The 18,999-nt window shown below is 44.0% G+C and overlaps 1 protein-coding gene across 1 annotated transcript in view; it reads right to left on the minus strand.

The window, feature by feature from the left end:
* SYT16 (synaptotagmin 16) overlaps positions 1–18,999 on the minus strand; it is a 72,094-nt gene that overhangs the window by 35,648 nt on the left and 17,447 nt on the right. Inside the window, exons 2-3 of the mRNA XM_030949854.1 lie at positions 15,543–15,687; positions 3,795–4,417 (exon numbers count right to left, since the gene is read on the minus strand). Of these exons, the coding sequence (XP_030805714.1) occupies positions 3,795–4,350 (556 nt within the window). The 5' untranslated portion in view covers positions 4,351–4,417; positions 15,543–15,687. The remainder of the gene's footprint in view (positions 1–3,794; positions 4,418–15,542; positions 15,688–18,999) is intronic.

Raw genomic sequence — 18,999 nt, forward strand, 5'->3', positions numbered from 1 at the left:
GATAAAAAGGAGAAGGAGTAATGATGGTTTTTAACTACAGTGTTATTTTATTTCATCTCAGAAGCATACTGTCAGTTTAAGAGAAGGGAACATCTATTGGGTTTTGTTTTGCATCTCTTTTAAAACAAAATTTTTCTCACCTAGGGCTGCAGGGCTTTTCCCCCCTAAACGAAATAAACTCTATATTGGAATGACCTCGTAACAGGTTTCTGTGGCTCTTTAATCACCAATGGCTGCTAAATGAAGCATATCTATTTTCTCTGTTACATTACTATTGGCAACCAGGTCTTCAGTAAGTGCCCAGAAATATTTCCATGGCAACAAAAAGCATTCAGCATTGCTACTGTTTTGTGCCAATTTAGCTTTAAAATATTCTATTGTGGAGAGAAATATGGTACATTAAGTGAAATAAAGTCAAGATGCAATGTTCTGAAAAGAATACAAGGATAAACAGGAAATACGTATTTTGCAGAAATGGGGGTGGGGGGAACCTGCCAAATGGAAGGAGAAATGTTCAAAGCTCATTTTGATGCTACTGAACAGCTTTGCTGAATGTCAGCAAGTCCACGTGTCACTTACATTGTCACTTAGGGTTAGGTAAAAAGCTAACAGAAATAAGGATACCTCGAACATCTTCTCTTGATCATTTTAATCCATGACTGAAATTTTAAGTTGCCAGGGTATTACAGCCTCTCTGCCTGTCTAGGTTACCATCAGAAGAGTTCACACTCTTGATGTTACAGAACGAATCTAAAGGAAAAAGAGGAAATAAAGAGCTGAAAAATAAAGCACAAAGAGCATGTGTGTTTTGGAAGTGAAAGTTCACTTAGAAGAGCAAAACGAGTTCTTCCACATCAAAGGTCTGGGGAAGACATTTTCAAATCACAGTTCAGCACTTTCTCTCCCATTATACAACTTAGTTCTGAGAGAAAAAGGTATCAGTTCCCAGCCCTGTAACCCTCAAACAGCCAACTTTTGTGACTATGAAGTCTTGAGACCATTGGCTGGCCCTTTGTGCAGCACATTGCAGAGATAAAAAGATTAAAGTCTGTCTGAGACCATTGGGAATGACATTCCCTAAGGTGCAAAAAGCTGTGCAGTGCTCCCTGAAGTGCCTGGTGTGCAAGCAGAGAGCCCTAGGAAGCAGCACTCTAGGTGCTGGGGGCTCCATGGGACCAACTTCCAGCCCACAATGGCTCCAGGAAGGTTAGGGAGAAGGAAAGCCAAAAAAACAGGGGGGAGAGTCAAACAGCAGCTTGACCAGGACCTGCTCTCATCTGGAAGAGATGTCCAGAGGGACCCTCCCTTGAGTTGCAGGGATGGGTCACTCTGACATCTGTCTGTCGCTAAGTCCCTCATCGGAAACTCCATCTGGTCCCTCACCCACCCCTCAGAAGCCTCTTTCTCAGATGTCCCTGCAGGTGACAAAAGCTCTGACCAGGACAGCAGCTCCTTCCTGGGCCCCATTTCCCTGAGAGCTCACCAGCTTTCCTTCAACCACTGTGAGCAAGGGTCCTGTGGGACAGGGGGCTGCCCTGGGAATGCTGCCTTTGGACCTGGCTGAGCCCAGGATTTGCTGTGGGTTGCTCCACCAGCCCCTCCTGAGGCTCAGGGCTGCAGGCTCTGCAGGAGACAGGCTGTGCCCTAGGACAATGTCACTGTCATATTTTTGGAAAAATCCCTTCACCAGGATTTCTTCTCCTGGGAAGCTGAGAAGCCTCAGAGAAGAATGAAAACAATAATTATCTGATTGCTTCTCTTGTGTTTTGCTGCTTTGGAACGTGGTTGGAGATTGTTTATCCAACAGGTGGTTGTTTGATTGGTCTCATGACCTGTTTTGACTTAATGACCAGTCATGGTCAGGCTGTGTCAGGGCTCTGGAAGAGATCACGAGTTTTTCATTAGTATCTTGTTAAGCCTTCTGTTTGTATCCTTTCTCTATTCTTTAGTATAGTTTTAATGAATAGAATAGAATAGAATAGAATAGAATAGAATAGAATAGAATAGAATAGAATAGAATAGAATAGAATAGAATAGAATAGAATAGAATAGAATAGAATAGAATAGAATAGAATAGAATAGAATAGAATAATAAATGAGCCTTCTAAGAACATGGAGTCAGATTCATCAATTCCTCCTTCATCCTGGGGACCCCGAAAATACCACAGGGCAGCACTTGTCCAGGAGGATCCACAGCCCCAGCCCCCCCTGAATGGACACTGTGCCCTGCTCCATGACTTCTGTGCCCACACTGGTCACACAGTCCAAGCACACCACAACCCCACCCTGCAGCACTGGCTCAGTGCCCATGGACAAACCCTGGGGCAGGATATTGCCCAGGCAATGCACAGGGGCACCAGAAGGGAGGGACTGGGCTCCAAGAGATACAACTCTGAGATCTTTAATCTGAGAACTGGCAATCTTTCATTTGGAATACAAAACAAGCAGTCCCAGTTTGGGAGGCAGAACAGCTAGACCAAAAGAGCTTTTTAATTATTTACTCCCTGGCCATAGCAGAGTGAGAAATAGCAATAAAGAAAAGAGCTAATTTTACAGACATTAAAGAGCACCATCAAGGTTTATACCCTCTCAGTCTGATATTCCTGTTAAATACAAAAACAAACAGGCTGATCTTCCACAGTCTGCACAGAAAAGGCTAAATATGCAAGACTTCCCTAGAAGCCGAGAGAGAAGAAAAGCTCCTGGTCATAATAAAACAGACATTTTCAAGAGCATTTACCACCTGCTTAAAAAGATAAATTAGATATTTGAAGCCAAATTATGTAGATCCTCAGTGAGCCTCAACTTCTTCATCAGCTCCATATTGCAGAACCCAGTCCCCTCATCCTCTTTCCACCCTCATCCCCATTCCTAGGATGTTTGCTAAGAGCAGCTTTATGCCAACAAGACCAAAGGATGGTGTCAGCAGGACTGCAGCTTCCCTGGGTGTAGTCAGGACCTACATCTCCATCAGACCTCTCTCTGTGAGCCAGGAATCCTCCAGCCACACTTGTGGTGACACCGAGCGAGCACAAGTCATGTGGCTGACACTCAATCCTGGGCACAATCCCCTGAAAACACTCCTGCTGTCATTTAAAGATCAGAAGTCATAGTTAGGCCTATTTAAAACTGAAAATATCAAACTCAGTTCTCCTTCCCATAATCTCCTGCCTGCTGTCTCTTCAGTCTTGTTTGAAAAGCCTGTGGGGGCGGTGGGAGGGGAGGAAAGTGATTTGGGAGCCTTTCATCCATAAAAATCATGAGATACGGCTGGCTTTTTAGTACAGCATTTCACAGCACATGGCACAGTAACATCTTGAGATTCCTGGCACAAAGAAACAAGGTTTGAGATTACATATATATATATAAATATATATATATATATCTATCTTTAATAGCAATGACGCAAAGGCAGATGGTTCTCAAAGCGAAAGCTTAAGACTAAACATTCCCTTTGAAGGGTCCTGCTACCAGAAACTGAACAGGGAGGGAAGCAAAACACTCCTTCCTACAGCAGCAGGGCCTGATTGCCTTCTAATACACAGAATTGTCTTCTAATGCACAGCATTTCACCCTGGAGATCTCTAATTCTTTCAATGAGATTAGTCTCACAAACGAGGGAAGGGTTGGAAAGGTTAGATTTATTTTTTTTACTTTGGGATTTGGGGAGTTTTATTTTAGCAGTGGGAAACAGAGACAATACAGAACATACTGAGCAGATTAGCAACTAAATGAAATCCACAGCAGAAAGGCAAGGCCTGGGTAATGCAGTCAGGGTGGTACCAGCTGCTTACCTGCACAGCGTGCCGTGCCATTAGCACTGTGCAAGGAGCCCCCCAAGCTGAGGCTGGGCTCATGGGTTCCCATCCTCCAGGAGGGCTCACCTTCTTCCTCAGCAATGGGGGGAAGCCGATCAGGAGGCTGGAGATCCTCACTCATCCAGTAGGATCCATTGGCTGTCAAGGTCCTGCTGCTTTCAGTGCACTGCTCTGGCAAGGTGCTGGTGGTTTTAACCCCTTTGTGCCTCTGTGGACCCATGTCAGAGCCTTGAGGGAGGTTTTGTGAAGCAAGATCAGGGCCTCCAATGCAGCTGTCATCTCTAGGGTAGAAATAGTCCTCATCCCACAGGTCCAGGTCTTGTTCATCATCTGATTCCTCAGAATAATCCTCATAAACTCCTCCATTATTCTCCAAGTCCTGAGTCCTTTCTCCTTCTGGCTTCCGACCCACTCCACTCAGATTCAGCAGAGAGGCAGATATGGAGTCTCCTGCTTGCTGGATTGCTTCATATACTTGAGACATCCAAGTAGACAGTGGCTGGAGGAAATTGTGAGCAGCCTCAGAAGCCATGTTTAACACTATGCCAGTGTCTGGTGATCAGTTCTTCAGCTTTGCCAGCATGTCACAATTCAGGGAGCTACAGAATAAGAAATTACTGTAAATTGCTTGTCCATCAACACCTGTCGACACACTATCTATGTGAGATGACTAGAACAGAGGGAGAAATGGAAAAAGCACTTCTATCCATTCAGAATACTACCAGAAATGATGGGCAAATTGCCCATATTCCTGCAGAGATCTGGAAAGCTTTTATTCAATTGCTAAACCTTAGATAAAAATAAGAACACAGAACCTTGGAACACAAGTAACTTTTGGAAGTGCACACACTCTGGTTACAGCTATCAACAGACCTGGGGGGGGAAGGTAAAAACAATAAATAACCTCTCAAATAACCTCCTGGCCCCAATTTCCTTAGCAGTAGCATGAGCAGGTGAGAAAACTGAAGGGAGGAGAATTTGGGGAAAATTATGTTTTGAATTATGAAAATGACAGGCCTAAAGCTCACAGTAGCAGCCCATGGCAGACAAGCATCTCAAATGCTTTGCTCCAGAAAAGCTATGAAGAAACTCTCTCTGCCTATAGCCCAGAGCTGTTTTGCCATTCACAGAAATTAAAAAGAAAAGCCAAACAGAGGAGGTGTAATATTACAGGTACAAAATTACTGGGAACAGAAGCAAGTTAACAAAAGCACTGGTGTCATCTCTATATGATGCTTTCTCAGAATTCATCTAAACTCTAAATAAAAACATAACTTGCAGAAAGTTAGCATGTCTTTTTGCCCAATATACATCTTCCCACAGTATCACAAGACAGATATTCTTTTAGCAACTCTGAGAAAGAGAAACCTACAAATAGGATGATGGGTTTAGGAAGAAAGAATTAAATAGGTGCAGATTTTAGACTAAAAGACAACTAAAAAGAAGCTTCAAAATAAATGTAAATGTCTTGCTGAATTGAGAGGTCTAAAAGCAATCAAAGTATAAAAGGGTAAATACAGTGTAACAGCAAGAAAATAAGCTCAGAGCAACGTGTATTACCTTGTGAAATGATCTTCAGGGAAATGTAGTGGGAATCTCAGTGTTGTGGATTTTAAATGGAGCATGGACTAAGAAGATCCCACTTTGCTTGGTGAGCAGCTCCTCTAGACGTGAGATCAGTGACTTAGGAAGACTTAAGCTTTTAAAACACCTGTGCCAAATAATTTTGTTCAGTGATGTTGATTTATGCTGCAGACACTTCCAGCAGGTTTATTGTCAGCTTCAGCTTGTGCTCTGAATTGCAGCCCTAACAAGGGCAGTAAATGAATGTGGGTTACTAAAGGCATTTTAAGAGCTGTGGCTGTCACTAACTCCCTGGGCTCAGGGCACAGACTGTTCCAGCATCCATATGGCAGCTCCAGCCCTCAGCTCAGCCCCTGGGATCCAGGTAAAGCTCCCTGCCATGCATTAAATCTTTGGTGAGGAGCAGACAGTGCCATAGCCTCACCTCCCAGGTGAGCTGTTCCCTTCCCTGACTCTCCTCTTTCCAACCCTGCCCTTGGCAAAGCCTCTCTGCTTTGTGCAACTTATTTTCTCATAGACCAAAAGAGATGACAGGCTCCAAACAACCCATTTGCAGCATAATGTGGATTGGCTACTGGTAAATCACAGCGCCAGAGAAGTCACTGGGAGGAGATGGTACTTTAAACAGGGAGATTCTCCCAGGCATGGAAGAGCTCTGGAGGGTAAGTGCTAGATACTGGGTACATTTTTAACCTGACATTTATTTAAAGGCAAGAGCACATGAATCCCTGGTTTCTGATGAAAGGAGAACCTCACAGTGGCTTTCCTTCTGTCTCATGGCAGCAGTGGCACTCAGAGGGATGCAGGCATCCAGAAGTGATGGAAATAAAACATATGGGTGCTGAAATGAAGTGCTGGTCTGTTCTAAAAATCAACAGAACATAGCCCTGTGATATATGCATCGGGAATAATTAGCTCCTCTTGTTATTAGATTTTGGAGCTAACACCTGATTGGTCCAACAGAGCTACCCCAATTCTGGCTAGCTACATCACAGACTGACAGAGGGAGGTTGGTACCACAACCATAAAGATGGAGGGAGCTTTCAAGGCAAGATTTTGCTTCAGTAAGGGAAGGAAAGCAGTGATCTAGACCCACCTGCAGGGCTTGGATGTGGTCACTCAGTCATCTGAGGCAGCAAATAGAACATGAACGTGAACTTTCATGTACCAAGCAGCTGCCTGTAGGTTGTGGGGAAACATGACACATACACGGGTACACACATGCACAACTCTACCCAAGCCTGGGACACTTAATTGAATCCTAGGAACCCCAACAAGTGGTTCGATTTCAGTTTATAGACAATAGATGTGTATTTCACCAAAAAATCTAAACCACTTTGCAGTAACACCTGCAACTCACACGTGCAACTTGCAACTCAGTGCCTACCTAATCTCTAGAGGCAAAAGCAATGTCTTTTCCAGGGTGCCTGACTCTGCTTCACCTTTGCTTTGCTTTTCCTACCATCGTCTTACTAAAGACTCCACAGTCAGTGATATGCTGAACAACTGGAGTTCAGCTGAATTATAAATGGTTTATTTTTGTTCTTGCAGCAGATGGGTAAAATGTGTAACAAGCTGCAGACAAGTTTAGGCGGGCAACGATTTTACAAATTCACCAGAGGATCAAAGGGGGCTGAGCTGTGTTACAGGCTTGCTGTTTCCCAGGAGCTCTCTCCATTAATTAGGAGACACTGCTCTAACAGCATGTTTATGATATATTTCACAACGTGGCCTTTTCAACATAACGGATTTTTACTTTTGATTTCTCTAACAGTTTTGACTTGCATTAGAAGAAAAAAAACAAAACTAAAAGAACTGAGAGAAGCATAAAATGTGGGGGAAATAGGGAAAAAATCCATTTCTTTTTAAAAGTATTCATCAAACAAGAGAGAGGGGGAAAAAGGCAGTTTAGCAAATTTACTTCAAGTTCCATCTTCTAAAACCACCCATAAGAATTTTCACGCCAAATCACATGCAAAACTCAAAGTGGTTAGGGTTCTTTTTTTTTTTTTCCTCTCCTGGAAAATCAGATAGCTAAAAGGATCAATGTTAAGCCTCTCACAGAAACCATCATAACCTTTACTACAATCTATATTCCCTTGTCTTGATAAGATCATTATTCCTGAGTAGCATTCCCATTGAGAGGTGCAATTACTATATTGCTAAAAAAAGTAGACTATTACCAGAATTTCAGACACGACCACAATGCAGAGGTTTGTAATATTCCCAAAGTGTCTTTCAATCTTCTTGATAGGTAGGTTCCTAAAAAAAGTGCCATCAGTTGTGCATTTCTTAATGTTTCCCTTATTCAAGCTGTTGCAGAGTGTAGGCACAAACTTCCTTTTCTTCCCTAACTTTTTGTGTGGCCCTTGGAGAAGTTTTCTACCAAACCCCTCCCTTACAGGCAGAACACAGGCTGAAAATTGATTATACCCATGAGCAGGAGATTTATTTGTGTGGATGTTGAAGAAGAGCAGTGTGACTGACCCTGCATGAAGCTCTACCCCAAGTTTAGGAGGAAAACCTAAAACAAGGTGTGAATCTAAGCTGATACCCAGAACATCAAGGATCTGTGCAAAAGGTAAGGACATTTTGCTGTTCACAGAAGGGGCAAATAAGGAAGCCTTGGAGAAAGAAGATTTTTTGAGCTGAAAACTGTCATGAGCCTGATCTTCCTTTCAGGCTAGAACCCAATTAAAATACACACATAAAATAGCAGAGGGTAGATTAGAAATGTACTCAGATGAAGGCAGGTAGCAGCAACACTGGGCCAAGAAATCCTCTATCCTGGTTCTGGGAACAATCTGGACTCTCTGGTCCTCTTGCAGTTGCCAGAATTGTATCTAACAAGATGCTTGCAAAGCCCTTACACTCTCACCAAACATTACTATGATGAAAATGTATTTCCAGCTGAAATTGTCACAGTGCCAAGCCCAGCCTGCGCACTTGAAACTGTTCAGAGGGTTGGAGTTTCTTGCAGAAGTGTTGTGAGAGAAGTTCACAGACAATGCCCAAGGTTCACATCAGCTGTGAGCATCACTACTGACCAAACTGCCCTAAGGGAAAAACAAAACAAATACAGAACATCTGGTACCTTTTTGGCCTATTTTGTGCTATAAAATTGCTGTTTATGTGGTTGAATTTAACACACACAAAAAAAGAGAAGGCACAGGCACTTTCCAAGTGATTATGTGCTCTGTGATAATAGTTTTCAGCTGGTGAATCAGAAACTCCAGGGCACTGAAGGAAAATCTAATGGTTTATGCCAATAAATTAGACACATCTCATCGGAAACATTCACGGGTTACAAATCAACACAGCAATAAAGCCACTGCTGCAGAGCTCTGGTCCTGCAAGGCCCAGAATGGGGGAGAGAAAACAAAGATGAGCTCAGCCAGACAGCAATGTACCCGGCTGCACGGGGCTCAGCCCACGCACAGGAAGCCTGCAGACTTATTTCTCACTCCCAAATCATCTCATGTCTTTGCAGGCAGCTCGCTAGTGATGCTGTGCCAAATTAGTTGTAAAAATTGGTGCCCAAATGACAAAAGTGGTTTTGATCAGGATATTTAGCCCCACGTTGTCTCCTACTTTGTTTTCATTCCTTTGTTCAGTGCTCTCCTTTTGTCAATAACAATGGCAAAAATTTACTGATCTTCACTGCTTCAGTGGGATGGGGAGAAGAGGAAAGAGGTAGAAGAAAAAAAGGAATTATGCAAATGTGACATTTATCGTTCAGAATTGTGGAGCTTTTTTCAAAAACCCAAGTCTCTCCATCATACAGAGTATGTGATGACAAATTCAAGCAAAAAAAAAAAGTTTCTGGAAGACCAGGATTCAAATATTGTGCTCAGAAGCTCCAACAGCAGTGGGGCTGAGGAGCTGATGGTGATTTCCTATGCTGACCTCTTCATAACTCTGTTTTGCCTAGATTGTAAGAACTACTGAAATCAGGGGTGTTCGTGTCTTGTAAGTCCAGGGCACCCAGAAAGCAGAGGATCTGTGAATGCACAGATAGATATTATTGCCACCAAAATATTAATACAAAACCTGGGGTAATTTCAGGAGAGAGAAGATGGCAACATCTCCCTGGCCACAATATTTGGTTTGGATATTCAGGTGAGCCAGATTTTGACTTGGCAGTGGTGATAAATCCGGAGTCACTCCATGAAGGCAGTCACATCCTTCAAATCAAAATAAAGCCCTTTGCACTTAAAGAGCTACTTGTCACCAGAGGCACAAAAACCCCTTAACTGTTCCATGCCAAAGGGCTGCACAAAAAGCAGCAATGAATAACTTCATTTATACTTCTCCAGCCGAGGGTTACATAAAGGGCATAAAGAAATTCACAAATCATTGGAGTATAAGAAAAGTGGTGTTAGTAGTGGCAACTGTGCTCTTTCAGGCTGAAAGAGTGAGAAACATCTGTAATTACTGGATTAGGGGAATGAAAGAAGAAACCTGCAGTCAGAAATTACAGCAAGTTCTGTAATTGAGCTGCTGCCATTCTCCAGCTTGCATGAAGACAGAATAGCCAAAAGGAAATCATAAGTTCAAAGGGCTGGAGAAACACTAATTTACACCAGCACTCCAACCCGCCCACCTGTGCTGTCAAACTGCTGCCTAGAGCAGATCCCATAGACTGCACCCTGCCTGCAATTGTGCTACCCAGTTTGCAGCAAGTGAACAAACCAGGGTCAATCAGAGCAATTACTTGCATGGAAATGAGCAGTGGGAGAGCATGTCTAGCTGTTTAACAAAATGAAGTTATTTTAGAAACATTTAGAGGAGTCACCCAGTTCCTGTTACTCCTTCCCCCACGCACACACTCCACCCTTACAGAGCCTGTGGGAATTGCTCTGTGTGGACCACCAAGAGCAGTGCAGGCAGTGCTGTTTGGGAGACAAAAACACAGGGGATGGATGATTCCTGGTGATCCATCTTTGTGTGCACACATGGCCGAGTGTCCTGGTTTAGGGCAAATTTGGGAGAAAATCTCCAAAGGAGGCCCCTCCAGAAAGCAAACCCACACAGCCCCTCCCTACAACCGGGTCGGGAAAGATTCCTCAGAGAGAAGTGGAAAGAACCTGTTTATTTAACAGGCACAGCACCCCCCAGCACACAAAATGAACAATACTGGGTGACACCACTCTGTCACCGCTCTGAAAAAGATGACAAATTCAGAAAGTCTCTCTGGGGGTGGTGGCTCTGTTCTCAGTCCCTCCGGCCTGGGGCAGCTGCTGCCCAGAGCAGGCCCCGCCAGGCCCCAGGGTGCAAACTCTCGGTGTTTGCCAGGCCCCAGTCCGGAGCAGGCCCCAGTGGTTCCAAAAAAAAGGAAAGGAGAAACAGTCCAGGGAAAAATTTAGACTGTTTAGCCAAACTACATCATGAGCAGAAGCAAGAGCAAGCAGAAGCAAAGCAGAAGCAAGAGCAAAGCAAAAAGCCCAGCAAAAAAGCAGAAGCAGCACCATGTACTGCCCTGTCTGTGTGCCCCACCAGCCATGGGGGAGTGGCTGGTAAGAAACCCAAACAAAACTTTCACTCTTCAGAGCCAGTCTTGAAGGCACAGAACATAATATCCAGCATAAACAGAACACATGAATGGGCATACAAGCATCATAATGTCACCCTAGGACACTGAATCTGTAGTTTCCATGTCTTCTCACTTTTAAGTCAACCACCAGTCCAGCCAGAAATGCTGGGAGGGTCACTGGGAAAAGCCCAAGTTTAAAGGAATTTGGAGCCACAGATCTGAGCAAGCAGTTGTCCCTACTGACTTAGGGACTGCTCCCTCAGCTGCTCTAATCCTCCATTTAATTCAGCTTGTTGCAAACCAGGCTCATCCAACATCAGTAGCAGCAATCCCACTGTCCCACAGCCGCTGTGCGGCTCCTCCTACGTGCCTCTGTCGAAGCAGTTGAGAGAAAAAGCAATTTAGAAGAGCAGCTTCACGTGGGCACTGAGAAACTTCCCTTTCACAACCTTCTCTCCTTCCTGCCACAGGTTGGTCAAGGAATCTGAGCCACATACCCCAGCTGGGTGACAGAAACAACCTCAGGCTCTCTCTCAATCTGTCCTTGCCAAGGACAGGGGAGCTATTGGGCACTCAGCATCAGAGTGAAAAGGACCAACCACAGCTGTGTTTCTTCAGAGAAGTACAACCCTAGGTTTTCCACAACTTTGGAGGAAGCCAGACTGGTGCTGTCACACTCACCCACGTTTCTTATTTCTAAACATGAATCTCTGCCTCTGCTGCATGTGACAGTCCCACTCACTGCATGTGACAGGTCCCCAGGGCCCGCCTGGCCCCGGGCAGCACTGACAAGGAAAGGCAGCACCCAGGCAGCCCTGCTAACATTCCAGCCCTGGCTGAGTGTTAGAGGTGTTGATGCCTTCCTCAAAGCCTTGGCTAAGGGAGATGAGGGGTTTATATAAGAACTGCATCTTCATTTATTTATTTTAAGTGTGCAGCTAGCCCTAGAGGCTGGAACAGTGGCTGTGCAGAACAGCTTGAGAACATGAACTGAAAGTGCTCTTGAGGCTGATAAAACAGAAGGAAAAATAAAAAAAAATCTTCCTTCCAAACTCATCATATTTATGCTGTTTTCATACATCAAGAGTACATCTTCAACAAGTGTTCAAGGCAAGGCACAACTGGAATATTTTCATATAAAGCACAGTGTACCAAGCTACAATTTCTTTCCCAGTCTCAGGTGACATCATTATGAAAAGATTACTGTATAGAACAAAGAGGATCCTTCACTCTCTTGAGCCACAGCACTGAAGCCTATGGTTGGTTACAGCTCTTTGCACAAAGGTTTGCCCAGCATTGTCATAGGTACCTGTGAAATTCACTTCAATGAACTTTTGCAGGGCTCCCCAACTCCATAAATCCTGTGTGTAGGAGCATCACCACCTCCTCTTGGTCCCAAAATTCACGTCACAGACAGGGACACCAAACCATCACAGCACCAAAAGGTCTCGCATGAGACCTCACTGACTTCTCTCAAGCCTCTGCTCAAGGGAAGCTCTTCCTTTCTTGTGTGGAGAGATAATTCAAGGGGCATTCCCATAAATACTGTCCCAGTGCCTAAAGACCCCCAGTGCTGTGAAGAACCACTCCATCTGACTTTAAATGTATGGCAGCTAATCTTCCCCTCACTAAGTAGTTCTGCACATGACCTCTATAAAGGGTCTACATCACTCTGGTGGCTTCATGCCACCTCCTCTTGCTTCTGCACTTGCTTGGGCATGGCCAAGCAAGCCTGATATGCCCTGTGCTGCCTTCCCACCAGGTATGTGGTTACCAGCTTCTCTAACCTTGCAGCCTCCTCTGAGCAGGGCCAAGTGCATCCTAAATATAGGCTGGCTGTGCCCAGATGAGCTCCAGCCCTCCCAGTGAAGGGGCCCCTGCAGCTGAGAGAGAAGAAACCAAGGCAGCACATCCCTGCTCCAGAGATGGACTCATCATTGAGATCAACAACCCAGTCAAGGACAGGACTCACAGAATTCTAAAGTACCAAAAATCTGCCATCCATTCTGTCCCAGTAATTAAGAGTCTTTGTCCTGAAGTCTCCTAAAAGGTTTTCAATGAAATCTTCATTTTCACAATGATCTTTTCCTTATCTTTCTCCCTCCATAGAGACACAAACTGTGCAATTAAAATTAAATCAGAAACAAACCAGCCAGATGTATCCTAGAGCCATGCTGATGGGAGCACCTATTTCATTCTGTCACTTGCCTTGTTCTGGAGTCAGGCTGTATACAGGAAAGCAAAAACAACAACAAAAAAAGAGGCTCTGACATTTTACAGTACATTTTCTAAATGTCACCCTGCACACCTGTAGACAGATTTCCTCTTGTTTCTCTACCAACTCTCTTCTTCATTGGTAGATAACTCAAAACTCAGCTAGATCCAAGGGTAAGAGGGGCAGCTCATGCACTGAACCCATGCACCCCTTCCCAGGCCACAGCCTTCATTCACCTGTGCTATTGCATGTGGGGGTTCATCCTCTAGCAGATGTCACAAAATGTCATGCAAAATGCCTTCTCTCCTAATTAGATAGATATATTCTAAGCACTCTTAATTCCAGATGTGGAGAATCTAAAACCTTTCCACAATTTGAGAGCTTAGAACTGGGAAGAGCAACCCTTAGTGGGCTGCATGTTAAAGAGCAGCAGAGTCCTTGGAATCAGGATCTCCTTGCAATGTACACAGCTCAGAAGAAAAGAGTTGAAAAGAGGAAAAGTGAATGCTAACCAATGAACTGCATGTTGCAAATGCTCCCCCATCCTGCTCCTTCCTACCCACCAAAGCCATATTTCCAAATCTGAAGCAAACTCTTGCTTGTCAACACTCCTCTTGGGAGAGCTCCCTGAGGGTGCTGGAAACAGCCTTCCCTGGCTTCCCTGCCCAGGCTCAGCCTCCAGGTTTCTACATTCGCCATATGACACACTGAGTTAGCCCAGGGTTTAATATATTCCCTCATGCTGCTGTCCTTTAAAAGCATTGGCATTTCCTACACACAGATTCCATATTGACTTTACAAGTACCAAGACACCACGGTGAAATTTAAACTAAATATAGAGGTGATATTTTTAAATAACTCTCAGCTCCAACTCGCCAAGCCGATTTTATTTGAAGGGGAAAAGCAGACTCCAGCTTTAAGCTTCCATTGTAATTAATGATTACAACACATTCCTCTGCCTTATCAGATTTAGCACCTCATTAAGGTACGTGGTATTTTTCTTGCACTGCACAGCTGTAGTTAAAGTTGACTTAGTGTTTCCATTATAAGCCCATGTTTTCAAAGGTTTATCACTCAGACACATGAGATTTAGTCTGAAATGAAAATTGCCATCCAGAGTGTCAGCTGGGAAGCAATTTCTTGTCCTTCAAAACATGGAAGCAACAAACACCAAAAAAAAAAGCCACTCTGTTTATTAATAATTCACATTTTAAAAAGCATTGCAAATACATGTTTACATGATAGCCTGTGACAGATCCATAGAATGTCAACACCCACACGCTCCTGGGAGATGTGTCATCTTAAAAACCGAAATAAAAGCCACATTTTTACACCACTTGATGGGAGGCGAAGGGAAGGGGAAAAAGACTTAAAAGTAATATTGATGAAGGAAACTTATAAAAAAACCCCATAGTCTTTGTTTAGAAACACTGAAGTTAGGACTTTCAGTCGAGAGGGGTGTGGGAGGGAATAATTTCAAGTACCGCTTGTACTTGTACCTTTTTGGTGCCTGTCCCTGGCTCACTAATGAATTTAGCAAGAATTAGTCCCACTGGATTCCTACCACAGATGGCATCCAAGCTTTCAACTGCCCATGAGCCCTGGAGTCTCAAAGTGCAGCCTGATCATGTCTGAGGCACAAGGCAAAATTAATAGCAAAACAACCTTGTATGAGCTCTGTGTTTTGGGATTGTGTTCTTCTGCCATTGGATTTAAGACTAAATCATTGAGAAGCAGACCTTTTGGTTGGGAGACTTCTGAGGCCTCTTCTTGGCTGACTATCTCAGTGATTGTACATTTCTGACATGCAAATTTACAAACAAATCAGGAAGAAATTACCAAATCCACAGTGACCACCATTACCAGAACAGATGCATTTTTGATGGGTGAGAAAAATTAAAATGTTCTTTTTCTAACATAGTAAAATTCCCAGCTGTTTTGACTCCAGGACTTATGGGTTTATCCAAGACATAACATTTCCAGAACACAACAAACACATGAAGGAGCATGTAATAGTTACTACAAGGAAACCAGGACAGGCATATCCTCTGTGAGTAGAAAGGCACAGCTGTTACTCAGAAACACTCACATTTTGCTCCTCACTGGATAAACAAAACGCTCCCACAACAGACAGAGCAGGGAGTGGGCTTCTTTCCCCAGTGTTGACTTTCATTTTTCAAGACATTACTCCAGACAACAAGGATAATGGGAACATGGCAGTAATTGCATGTCCTCATGATCAAATTTGGGAGGTTATTACCTAAAACCCTACTGTTTACCACACCAACAACTTGAGAAACAGCAAGTGGGCCTGTGTCTGTCCTCCCAGCTGCCAAAGCCTCCAGAAGACTCTGTACATCAAAGGCAGTGTCATAAACACTGTGACACTCACCAAGGCCTTCATGAGCTCTGGACTTCTTTGCGGCGTTTTCTTCACCCTCATTGTTCCAGGCATGGGAGCTCAGCTCTCTCTTCACAGCAGAGCTTCTTGTTGATCAAGTGAAAGAGGACTGCAGGGAGGATAATGAAGGCTCCCACTGCAGACAAAAAACAGTGGCATCAGGAGTAACTAAGGACAGAAAGTCAAAAAAGAAATCACGGGCACAACTTAGAAAAACTGCCGAGGGAAAGGTGTGGTTTAAGCACAGCTATATCCATGGCTCAGCTTCCCCATCCTCTCTGCAGAAGAAACGGAACTGAAATCCAGCAGAACTTGGGCTTGGATATAATATCTATTTAACACATTGGTCTGGTCTGCTAAGACCACACAGATTTGGTTCCAATTTAGGTCTTCATTTCTGTCACAGGATGAATTCCAACACCGGAAAGACAATAGCTGATTTTAATAAACTTTTGAAGGAATGCAGAATTCCACCAGCTCCAAAAGAGGCACTCTCCATCTGTACTACAACAGGGATCCAGCCAAGAAAGGGTAGTTGGTCATTAAGGCCTCAACACCTCCTTTGCAATTTATGTTTTTTCTTTAAAACAATCAGATTATACATAATGGTACTCACTAACTTCATTACATTTACTAAGAACCAGGTTAATGTATAGCCTATGATCCTCATTCAACAGCTACTTCACCCTTGAGTAAGAAGTATATTACTGTACCACATAATTACCATTATTTTCTGGGGAAAAAAAAATCATCAGCCTCCAGCCCAGGCAATTCAGTTTAGCTCCTTGGGTGTCAGGTTTGGGCACAGGTGATGAGCCCAGTGGTTTTGCCTTAGCAGATGTCCCAGCCCTGTACATCACCATCCCTATGTCAAACTGTAAAGAAACAGTCTGGTTTCAATTTATCATGTTCTGCCTGTACCACTGGGTCTGCAACAAACCACAGGCGCCAGCAAAAAGCTTTTAAAGCCATTTCACCTCTCTCACACATATCAAAATGCCAAAACAAAGGACAAACACTACATACATCACTTGATGTGGATGGCAAGGGCACACATGTCAAAAACTTTCAGTGTCATCTGCAAAAAAAATTGGTTTGTTATTCTGGTAATTGCTTCACCAAGAAGGGGTGAAGTTCAGCTGCTCAATTCAAGTCAAAGACCCCATAAAAATGAAACATCAGCAGCATCAGTGGCACACCAGGGATGCCTGTGATTACAAAGCTGCAGCTCACAGATGAGGAGGATGAAAGGATGTAAACAGAGCCCTGCCTGTGGAACATCCAGCAGGGAATTTATAACACTTGACTCAGCAAAAGACTTGGACTAGGAGACCTACACTGCCCCCAGTTACAGGCTTGACAGTGTACTGTATGACTGCTACCAAGGAGATTTTAAAATCTTAAATTAATACAAGCCAGCATGTCTCAACTGGAAGCAAAAATCAGCAATGCATAGCAGCAACCCACATGCAAAACAAACGAGTGGCTGGGGGTGAACCCAGAGGAACACGTGTTGCACAAACTGTGGAGGTGGCTCTGACCCTCCTCATCCCAGCCTGAGGAAGGAGCAGAAATATTCACTGAATCACAGCAACTGAAAGGACAACAAGGTGAAGTCTACACTTCCCTTGCTCTATTCTGCATGGGCACAGACAATTCACAGAATGGTTTGGGTTGGATGCCTCTTTAAAGATCTTCTAGTTCCAATCTCCCTGCTATGGACAGGGACACCTTCCCCTAGGATGCTCAGAGCCCCATCCAACCTCTCCTTGAGCCTGCCAGCATTTGGTGATACAATTTCCCTAGATAATTTGGCCAGCACATTGTGACCGTGTTTGCAGGGGTCCGAGGATAAGATGAGGATCCGACTCCATGTTTCAGAAGGCTGATTTATTATTTTATGATATATATATTATATTAAAACTATACTAAAAGAAGAGAAGAAAGGATTTCATCAGAAGGCTAGCTAAGAATAGAAAAGGAAGGAATGATAACAAAGGCTTGTGTCTTGGACAGAAAGTCCAAGCCAGCTGACTGTGATTGGCCATTAATTAGAAACAACCACATGAGACCAATCACAGATCCACCTGTTGCATTCCACAGCAGCAGATAACCATTGTTTACATTTTGTTCCTGAGGCCTCTCAGCTTCTCAGGAGGAAAAGTCCTAAGGAAAGGATTTTTCAGAAAATATCATGGCTACAGCACATCTCAGACCCATTTTCCCCTCACACCTCAACCCAGGGAGCAGGGCTGGGGAGGTGAGAGTGGCTGAGTGAGACATTGAGTCTGGTTATTTTCAGCTGCTGAAGTCACCATTAAATGGCTGCTGGAGCCAAGGATAAATCAAAGGAGATGAGTATAAATCAAAGTGGCCATAACCCCAGAATATACATTAAAGCCTGGCTGCATCCCATCATGGACTTGCCCTGTTCTTGAGCATAGAATAAGCAGGAAAAGACATAATGCTCTACCTTATATAGAAAACACACAGGATCCCCACCTCTCAGCACACAAGAGGGTATGTGCAGCAAGGACACCACTGTTACCATCTATTTTATTTCATAAAAATCTCAGGGATCCCAAGGAGACACCAGAGTTTCTCCTTCTCAGACAGGGCACAAGCAGGCCACCAGTATTTTTAAATATAAATTATTCAACACATGCTCTGAAATGCTACACAAGCCCCATCTAGAGAAAATCCTCAAAGTGCCTCTTTTCCCCAACAGACCTTCAAGTACCTTGCAAAACCACAGAAGAAAAAGCAGATCTTTGACTAGACAGGCATCCTGAAGGAAAGCTTGGAGACAAATGATCACCTGCTATAGATTTGCTCTAAAGTAACTCAGACTGGCACAACAGTGTTATTGCCCTTCTAATTCTTGTTTCCTGGTCAGATACATAGGAACAAGAAGTAGTAGTTCAGTGACACAGGACTTGGGACGACTCTTCTGGTTTCCCCTACTCCTTGGGGCAAAAATATAAAATGCACCACCTATCAGAGTTCACCAAAGGAGAAAGTTTTCAATGCCAAGTACTAAAAACTGTCCACACAGAGGCAGAGTTTTTGGGAGCACAGGCAAGAAGGGACTGCACAGACTCTTCCTGCATGGAAAAGACCAACAATGCCTCAGATCCCTCACACTCCCTTCAGTATGGGCACCAAGCAGCTCTCCCTTCCCTCCCAAAGACAGTCTGTCCACATGCAAGGACTGGGACTTCTACAGCACAAGGCAACACAGCTCATGTATCCTGTCCTGTGGCTTTATGCACAAATTTCCTCTTTCCTCAGCCACAACATTCGTGCCAGATACCAGAAGTTTGTGCCACAATGTCTGTGAGGGAGGGCTGGGTTTGCACCTGAGCACTGCCTCACACTGCAGCTGGCTCCAGCTGGAAGCTCAAATCCCTCTGGAGGGAGGAACATGCTGGCAATTTGCTTCTCCATC

Source organism: Camarhynchus parvulus, chromosome 5 (assembly GCF_901933205.1).
Source record: "Camarhynchus parvulus chromosome 5, STF_HiC, whole genome shotgun sequence".
Lineage (NCBI taxonomy): Eukaryota > Metazoa > Chordata > Aves > Passeriformes > Thraupidae > Camarhynchus > Camarhynchus parvulus.